This window comes from Cyprinodon variegatus, unplaced genomic scaffold, assembly GCF_000732505.1.
Source record: "Cyprinodon variegatus isolate N-32 unplaced genomic scaffold, C_variegatus-1.0 Scaffold1025, whole genome shotgun sequence".
Taxonomy (NCBI): Eukaryota; Metazoa; Chordata; class Actinopteri; order Cyprinodontiformes; family Cyprinodontidae; genus Cyprinodon; species Cyprinodon variegatus.
In genome coordinates this window covers 1-9,565 of record NW_015151478.1, presented here as the reverse complement: position 1 = coordinate 9,565, position 9,565 = coordinate 1, and the positions used below count along the sequence as shown (strand labels likewise).

The window sequence follows — 9,565 nt, the reverse complement described above, 5'->3', positions numbered from 1 at the left end:
TACTCTGCTTGAACTACTGTACTTAGCTGACTATTTTGCATTAGCCTATAGCTATATTGCTTTGAATTTACCGTCAGCCAGCCAGCCAAAGTATTGCCAGCAGTATTTGTATACTGTTTGAGAACGATAGTAATAAACCATTTGTATTTACTTTATTTAAATATAGAGCAGGGGCAAGTTAGTCCATTCAGAGTACATTTTTATCTTTCCTAATTTTATTAGACAGCTTGATTAAACAGTCCAATTTTTTTATCAAGGCTTTCAGAAGAATCATATGGATTTTTATTCACTGTTTAATGATTAAACAGTCCAAAACAGTACAAGACTGTTTAATATGTCAACATCAAACCTTCAGGTTTAATGTTGACATATTAAACAGTCATAACCTCTGACCTCTGACCTAGCTAGAGGTTATTGATTATGGTTCCATTTCTGTTCAGGCACAAAAGTAAAGGGTTACAATCTTCAGCTCTTAATCGTTTAGCAAATGTTGAAAAAACATTAATTAAATAAAGTTACAGTTTATAAAAACCCACTCTAGGTATTGATAACAATTTCGATCCTTTAAGCACTCATTTAAGTTATTTTTTTAATAGCATAAAATTATAATATGGTACAAAAAATAACTTAATATAAATGTAAAAAAATAAGTGCATTTTGGGGATTTTTGCATTATGTTTTTATATTAAATGTAGCTAAAACATTTTCATAAAAATAGCTAATTTTTCAAAAGTAATACATCCATTGAATGTCTAGAGTAGTGCAGGATAAAGGTATTTGTACTGGAAAAAAAAATTGAAATATTTTTTATATGAATTTGGAGAGTATTTGCATCTTGTAAAGATGCCAATGTCAACATTCTGCACTAGAGGGAAAAGTAGGCTGAAGTCGTATGAGACTGAACGAGGGTATTGCTTAAAGCATAGTCGAAAAATGTCTATGTTAGATTGAGGAGTTTTCAAAAATTGAATATTAGTCTACTTTATCTTTTAAAAAACCAGGTTAATGATTTCAAGTGCATGCTGATTTTCAGCAGCTTGGGAGATTCTTTTCCTGACTTATGTGTGAATGTTTTAGTCTGACACTGAAAGCTTAGATACTCTAGGTTTGGAATAACGATCCTGTATCACGTGAAAACTGGTTTTATAATTGTGCTAAACTTAAAAGGATTACCTTTGCAAGGTCTCCAGACAACTTGAATGAACTGTATGGTCCAGTAATTATATAAAACTATTCTAGGACATTGTAAATGGTTAAAAAAAAAAAAAAAATGTGCTTGAGGTACAGTACATCTTGTTAACAACCATTTACAGTATATGTAACATTTGTGAAAAAGTATGTTTACATTTAAGCTTATGAAAATATTTATCATGTGTGGATTAACAATATATTAAAGCATGTGCACTCAGTTCTTGTTTTTGAAATTCATTGCAGTTGGTTGTTGTTTGTTCATTTTCCCCCTAAAAATGAACAATTATAAATGCTGTCGTATAAGTCCCGAAATGGTAACTAACATGGTCAATATTCCCTGTTCTATTCTACTTACAATGTGAGATTAAATGAGATCTACTTAAAAAATTAATTCCTTTTCAAAGTAACAAGTTGAAACATGGTGCCATCAAATGTTACTATACGCCTAATTTGCCTCCGTTTGCATCCTCATTTAGGTATACAAATCAAACTGGGGAGACGGCAGGGAGAAGAGGAAGAATAGAGTAATCTGTGAATCGGCCATCAGGTTATGTAAATGCAGGCTAAAGGCAGCAAGACACCAAGCTTTGGAAGCCGGAAAAAAATATGCGTCACTATTCAAAAATCAATCTCTATTGATCTTCCGCAGTGGCATTACCATCCCATACCCACTGAGAGTCAAAGGAAATCTAAATAAATAAAAAAAATTCTAAAAATATGGAGAAAAAAAAAAACAACACATCAAAAATAGATAGAAAAAAAATACATATGTTTATTTTACAAGAAGGGCACATTTGTTTTTTGTCTCTGTACAAACTTTAAATATTTCCATTGGTTATATTTTCTGACATAACTTTCATGTATTAACATCAAAAACATTTAAACAGTTATATTCAAATTCTTAGTGAATTTTGCATTTTGCTGTCGATTTTAATCCTACCATAAAGAAAACATACAGCATGTAAGTCTGCAATACACATTAAGGATTCTGAAAGATAGAAAGCACTTGTGTTCATCACAACTACATTTTCAACATCATTGTACAATACTTCATCCCAGCAAACCCAGGCTCTTATTACTGCCATTAACTGCTTAAATAGAATTATTTTTTCTTTACATGAGACTCTCTGACTGAGGTTGAGGTAGGGACTCTGCCATTAAGTTAGACAGTTAAATGAGGTGAAATATCATTGCTGAAATGGCGCTGTATTTGCAGTGCCTGGCCACTTGTGTTCGGAGGTCTCTGAGGGATTCTGCACTGACAGATTTGCTACAGTTGTCATTCTTCATTGCATAAACTGATGGAGAGACTCCTGTTGCCACAGTCCTAGCTCCCTCGGTGGAACTTGTAGGAAATCCTGGAGGAAATGCTCCACATCAAGCAGAAGATTTAGCTTCCAGGAGATTTGCACTGACATCGGCATTCTCCAAAATAAAAAAAGTGGGAAGCTGTAGAGATAATTCAGAGAGCTGACAAGGTGAAGGCCAATGGGAGTTAACATATAGCCATAAAACAGCAAAGATCATTTCAGGTGTCAATCATATAGATTTGCTAACGGCAAGTGTAAAAAGATGACACAAGAAGTAGCAATTAATCTCAATGCTATCGTGAGTCCAACATACCCACCCTGACTTTTGGGGTAAAAAGAAAAACACTAATTATTTTACAGCATATGCTAAAGTACAACCACACTCAGCCAAAAGACGACCACCCCCCACCCCCCCAGAAAAATAAAAATCACGACAAGATAACAAATTAGGGCTTTGATTTGGCAATTGAATTTAGATTAATACGGAAGCAGCCGGCTCTGGCTGGTGAATTGTAAATCTAACATTAGGATGAAAGATGCAGCCAAGCAAATTTAGACGGAGACAGAGAAGGAAGGATGTGCTGAGAGTAACTGGAAGGAGGGAAACAGAGGAAAAGCACAGCCAAAGGCATGTTCCATCCTGACAGATTATACACATGCCATCTTATAATACATGTTAGAGCCGGGATGTGTTTGGAAATAATTAGAGGGAAAAAAATTAACTGGTGCTGAGTGAGCATGATATGGATTATGGTTTGTTAAAGAGATAGGTTACATAATATAGGAGAAGGGGTCACAGTATATGGAACTTTGTTTCTCTGTGGATGCTCACAGTGTGAAAGTGGCAAATAATCCAAATTGAGCCCGAACACATAAAACCCAAGCCTGATGGAGCAGAGCATGTGGAAGGCTACAGTCCAGCAGGGAGGACAATGAGGTGCTTTTGTGGCACAAACCAAGCAAAATATTGAGCTAAAAGCTTTCCCCCCTCGCTTTACTGACATCTAGATGGCATTGAATTTTCCAACACAGGAAAATCAAATGCTTTATTCAAGACCAATTGCCTTGTATTTGATTGGTTCTTCCTTTCTCAGATGTGAAACAGTTCTATACCTTCATGGGAACAAACAACATACCATGAATGATCAGCATACAGAGTAAACCCTGGCTGCTGGGGTTTATTTTCGCATCAAAATGACTGAAAGAGGAAGTGAAATAAACTTTGGACTGATTAATACATGGTATGCAAATGCCCCATACATATTTTCCTCAGAGTAATTAAAGATTTATGAAATTTAATCAAGTTATTTTCTCACTGAATAAAACATTTTAACTCTGTCTCTCTGGATTATTTTCCTGTCATTATGTTTAAAATCTGTACTTTCAGTTCCACATCAAGCTTTGTATATATTTAGTGTATGTATATTACGGAGTGTAAGGCATACTTCCTAAAAAAGAAATAAAATTCATCTAAAATTAAAAGAGATTTATTGGGTCCTGTAGCCTGTGTTCTTTTTTTGTTGTTGTTGTTCATTTTAGATTAGGGATATTTGATCTGCCAATCAAGGTATTTTTGAATGAACGACACTAAGACCCCTGATTACAGTCCACCTATAGCTCATGGTTGTGTACTTTCTTTCATATTATGTCAGCTGTAGATGCAAAAACTTTTTTATACAGCCTGTATTTTAAAGATTTGTCAGATTTTGTGTGTGCAGCTAAACTAAGTTCCTCCAAAGGCTTAATTATTTGTGTCTAGTTATCAGCTCTGGGGTTTCCCTAAAAGGCCAAGGACCAGTCCATATCACCTAAATATTTTATATTTATTGGACAGAAAAACTGAGATTTTTAAAACCCATAGATGACTAATAACATTGAGTTTGTGGTAGATACGTAGGGTCTACATTTTCAACAACTATTAAAAAGAGGCCCACTTCATGCAGGCTGGATCTGGGGTTCTGTGTTTGAAACCACAAAAACGGTAGAACCAATTTTTTTCCCCCTAATCTCTTAGCCTGTTCTCATTTCACAATTTAACACATAACAACTATATTTGAGAATGAAGAGGTGTCTTAAGGAGCAATAATAAAGTTGAAATTTTTTTTACGAGAACAAAGTCGGAACATTACAAGAATAAAGTCATAAAATTACAAAAATAAAGTTGCAACGTTACGAGAATAAAAAAGTTGCATTTTATTATTTTTTTATTTTATGACAACTCTCTCAAGAAGCACTTTCTTTCCTAAAATGGGGAAAAAGGGGGAATGTTGAGCATCATGTGAAGTTATACTTTGGCACCGGTTTGACAAATAAGGAAATCTTTTAGCGCCAGCATCAAATTGGGCAGGATTTGAAAGTAGACTCAGGTTGCAGTTTGGTGGCGCTGGTCGGCCGGCTTGAAGTTCGAAGCTTTCTTTCTGAAACGATTTGTGATATGATGACTTTATTCTTGTAATTTTTCAACTTTATTTAAGTAATTTAATGACTTTTTATCCTCATAAATGGATGACTTTATTCTCGTAATGTTATGATTTTATTCTTGTAATATTGCGACTTTATTATCATAATATTGCAAGTTTATTCTCATAATGTTATGACTTTATTCTTGTATTTGAAAAAAAATCTCTAGCCTGGTTCTAATGCGCTGTCATAGAACCATTGTCATAAAAAAAAACAAAAAAGATAAATTTCAAAAGATAAAGTTTAGTTTAACCCTGCATCAGGCAAACTCAAAATTATGTTCTTATAAATTCTGATGAAGGAATTGTGGCTATTCATCCAGCTGGTGACAATACATATGTATCATGGCATTTTAATAGAAATCTCAATGGAATTGTATATTTATATATATATACTATATTAACAGGGATGCTGAAAATTAGATGTAAACTACAGTTGGTTAAAATTACCCTGAACTTCATCAATAAAGAAGACAATAGAGCAAAGTGAGACATGACCACAAAGCTGTTGTTGATAATCTAATACAAAATAAATACATTAAAGTTGTGACAGCAAATTTTTTGTTTAAAGGAAAATCACAAGTAAAAAAATATCTAGTTTGGATTGTAGCCATAATATGGACAATGCAAAATCAGGTTTCTGAGGAAGCAATACATCTGATTAAAACCACTGAAATAAAGCCGCAATGCCAACCATTGCTAAGGCAGCTGTATCCTGATTAGCAGCAGCTGGAAAATTCTATGATAACACTTAAAGGCCTTCTACTTTGAAATTTACCAATTTACTCCTAATTAGTCATAATCGTATTGTTTTGTTTTCAAAGTGCATCTGTGCAAAGACACAAAACATGTCCGACAGCTATGAGCCGATCCACATCCTGGTGTGTTGTCTGTGACTCCACCTCTACAAAACGGAGCAACTCTATCACACTGCGTGCTCCACATCGCCTCTACAGCGCAGTATGGTGCCCAGCGTGAGCAATTTACAAATCTGATATCTGCAAGTTTGCAAAAGGTCACCAAGTGTCAACTGTGCTTTAGCTCAGTGAACCTGCATCCCTGATTTCTCTTTATGACTGCATTTTTTTTAAATGTAAGCAAAAATATTTGGCATCATTAGAACCTGTATGAGTTGTCAAAGGAAGTACCTAAAAATAAGGGCTGCCAAAGAAGATTGTGAAGAGAGCGCAGACAGGAACACAAATATTAAAAGAGGATAATGTAGGAGTAGGCGAGGAGTGAGAGATAGGGGGTGGTAAAAGAGAATGGGATTTGTAGATTGTGTAAACAAGAGTAGGAAAATGAGGATAAGAACACACTGAATGACTCTGCTTAATGGGAGGGCGGGCAATAAAAGAAGGATAGAGGAGAGAAAAAAACGAGCGGGGTGAGATGTTTTGTTCAATTCCATTTGGCTCTGATTTGATAAGAGAAAGGATAAAGGGGACTGATTACAAACCATATCAGTCATTTCTAAATTTTCCATTCTTTCTCTTTCTCTGTCTATCTGGATGATTTAACATCAGCATCTTAAACTAAAGATAAGGCTAACCAATCTTATTTAGGCTTGACTTAGACAAAGTTGCCTTAGTGTTTACAGAAATTTCATCTTTATTTTAAAATAAAATGGTGTAAAAAATGTACTGCACTTGTTTTTCCACATTGCTCTTTCCTTAATGTAACACCTACAAAGCACCTACCTACATGATATTTCACTAGTACTACATTTTTTCCTCTGCTGACCAAAGTGTGTTTACATCCCGCCAGAGTTCCATTTTAATGCTGAACTGTACAGCACACGCATGCAGATGTATACATCCTAGGAGATATAATAAAGATGTATGCATATGCATTGTTTTTTTTCTGCTTTAATGTACACATAAACAACATTTAGAACCAAATATAAGGATTTCATCCACAAATACTGAAATTATTTTGCAGATAGTTATACCCAAGATAAAGTGCCTTTACATTTGAACATTCTGTAGGTTATCTATGTAGATTTTTGTTGACAGTCTGGAGTCTTGTCATTTGTTTTTTTTTTTTTTCTGTCAGGCATATTCTTGGAGATCCTTGTCCTTTTGTGTGTTAAACTATCCTCATGTGTGAGCTTTTGTCTCATTGAATTTTGATCCATCTTTACAAGGTGTCTTTAACTTGACAAAGCTTTGTGTTGCCCGTTCTGTGTGATGGGATTGATCTTTTCCAGTGTGACCTCAGTATCACTGTCTAAATTCCCAGAAATGGCTGGGGATGGTTTCGCCAGGGTGTTGTTTGCCCCCATCTCAATCTCCCCTCCACATCCATCTTTCCTTTGTAATTCATCCTCCTGACACTGGATGCTGTGGGGAATCATATAGCTTGCAGAGTTGTTCCCTTCCTTGGGGATGTGGCTCTTAGGCTGATACTGAGAGTTAGGGTTGGGCGCATGGGCAGCCATGTTGTTGTTAATGCTGACGATCTCAATAGCATTGCTCCCTGGGCACAGCCGATGGCAGCCAAGGAGGATGGAGAAGGCCTTGCGGAAGTCTGCGTTGAAGGCATAGATGATGGGATTGAGGGAGGAGTTTGCCCAGCCAAACCACACAAACACATCAAAAGTTGTGGAGCTGATGCAGAAGAACTCTGTGGACCCATCTGGCAGGTTTGGTTCGCAAAAAGGAACCATGCAGTTCAGGATAAAGAAGGGCAACCAGCAGCATACAAACACACCCATGATGACAGAGAGCGTCTTTAAGACTTTGGTTTCTCGTTTAAAAGACATTTTGAATGAGCTCTCGCTCTCAATATTTGAGTTGTTCCCCATACTGCTATGTCGGTTTTTGGCACTCTCCGCTGCACGTTCCAGGGCAGATATTCTTCTAATCTGTTTCTGGGCAATGCGGTAGATCCGGGTATAGGTGACGAGCATGATGGCTACAGGGATATAAAAGCTGATGAGAGAGGAGGAGATAGCATAAGTCCTATTAAGGCTAGAGTCACAGTTATCAGGAGGCAGATCACTGGGGTATGTCCCATTTAGCTCTGCATAACTGGTGGTCTCAGCTTTGTGCCAGTCTAGCTGAACAGGAATAAAAGAAATGAGTACAGACAAGGTCCATGCTACACTGATCATCAGGCACGCCACCTTAGGGGTCATTTTGCGTTCATAACGGAACGGACTAGAGATCGCCCAGTAGCGATCAACACTAATGACACACAGGTTCAAGATGGAGGCAGTGGAACACATAATGTCAAATGCTACCCAGACATTGCAAAATGCCCCAAATGGCCAAAATCCCATGATCTCTGTGGCCGCTTTCCATGGCATCACCAAAATAGCCACCAGGAGGTCTGAGATGGCCAGCGAAATTACAAAGAAGTTGGTGACCTTTGACCTTAGGTGTCGGAACTTGGTAACAGCAGCACACACCAGGGTGTTGCCAAGCAGCGTGGTAAAGATGAGCAGGGAAAGAAAGCATCCTGTGAGGACACGCTTAGACGAGTCTCTCTCTGGCGTGAGCTGCTTGCTGTCTCTTACCATTGAGAAATTCTGATCCATTGTTTTAAATCGCGGCACTAATGCAGTAAGAGAGGGAGGATGGGCGAATGGGGATGTCAACAATCACCCCATCACAACCACGGGTTGAAGAAGCTGTGCTTCTGCTCAAGCTTTTGATTTTACACAGAAGGTGAAGATGGTAATTGCCTGGGTCCCAGCTCTCTCTCGGACTGGGTCATCCACTGGCTGTTCATCACAAAAAACATTTTTGTGAAAGTGCAGCTATAAATTCTTAAGTATTTCCTCTTCAGAAATATCCTTTCCAAAAATCCCCGGTCCACAGATTCCTGCAGCAGCAGCAGGGCAGAGGGTCGACATTCTAGTTTGTAGAGCGGGAGCAAATTTCCAGCTGTTGTTTACATCCGCATTCCCAGTCAGGAGCAGTTTTCATGTAATAATCTGAAACAAAAATAGATCCATCAAATGAAGATCTTCTTTTTGCACCCTGTTTTTGCATGCAGCTATTGTTTCAGAGCATACTGTTGCTGAGCTTTCCAGTCAACTGATGTTTTGCCAATCATTAGCCTTATATACCACCACATCAATAACTTCCATTGATGGTTTTGGCACTGCATTTATCTGATTTGTTTAATGATTTTTGAGGCGTCTCCCTATGTGTATCGATGTGGATTCACCCCTAATAAAAGGTGGCTTCTTTTTTATTATACTTTACATTAATATTTCTTTATATCTTTAATAATTTAACTAAATAAAATAAAAGGTGTGCATAGTGATTGAAAGTAGTAATTGGTGAGAAAAGTTAAATTATATCATGAATTTTTGGTGTGATCTGCAGTCAAATCCTCATGCGTTTTCCCTAGTTGTGGTTTAACGCGCATGGCCATTAAAGAAAGAAAAAAAAGACGTGTCTCATCCTGACCACCCACCTAAATCTTCTCTGACAGTTGGATCCCTTGAAGGACGTCCTTTAAATTCCGATGCAGTTTTAGGTGTTGATCAGGAGGCTTTTATCTTAAGACAGCGTGCGCCTTGCTGTGCGGCAATAAACAGCTCCGGAAACGCTCAGGCGTCCTGGGTCAGCTTAGAAAAATATATATATATTT

The 9,565-nt window shown here is 37.2% G+C and overlaps 1 protein-coding gene across 1 annotated transcript; it reads right to left on the bottom strand.

Annotated features, from left to right (window-relative positions):
* Positions 1-5,377: 5,377 nt before the first annotated feature.
* On the bottom strand, positions 5,378-9,537 carry LOC107100904 (D(1)-like dopamine receptor). Its single transcript, XM_015399578.1, has 2 exons — positions 9,389-9,537; positions 5,378-8,900 (listed from the first exon to the last, which is right to left on the bottom strand). The coding sequence occupies exon 2, from the start codon at positions 8,499-8,501 to the stop codon at positions 7,113-7,115; it is 1,389 nt and encodes a 462-aa protein (XP_015255064.1). The 5' UTR covers positions 8,502-8,900; positions 9,389-9,537; the 3' UTR covers positions 5,378-7,112.
* Between the last annotated feature and the right edge of the window lie 28 nt (positions 9,538-9,565).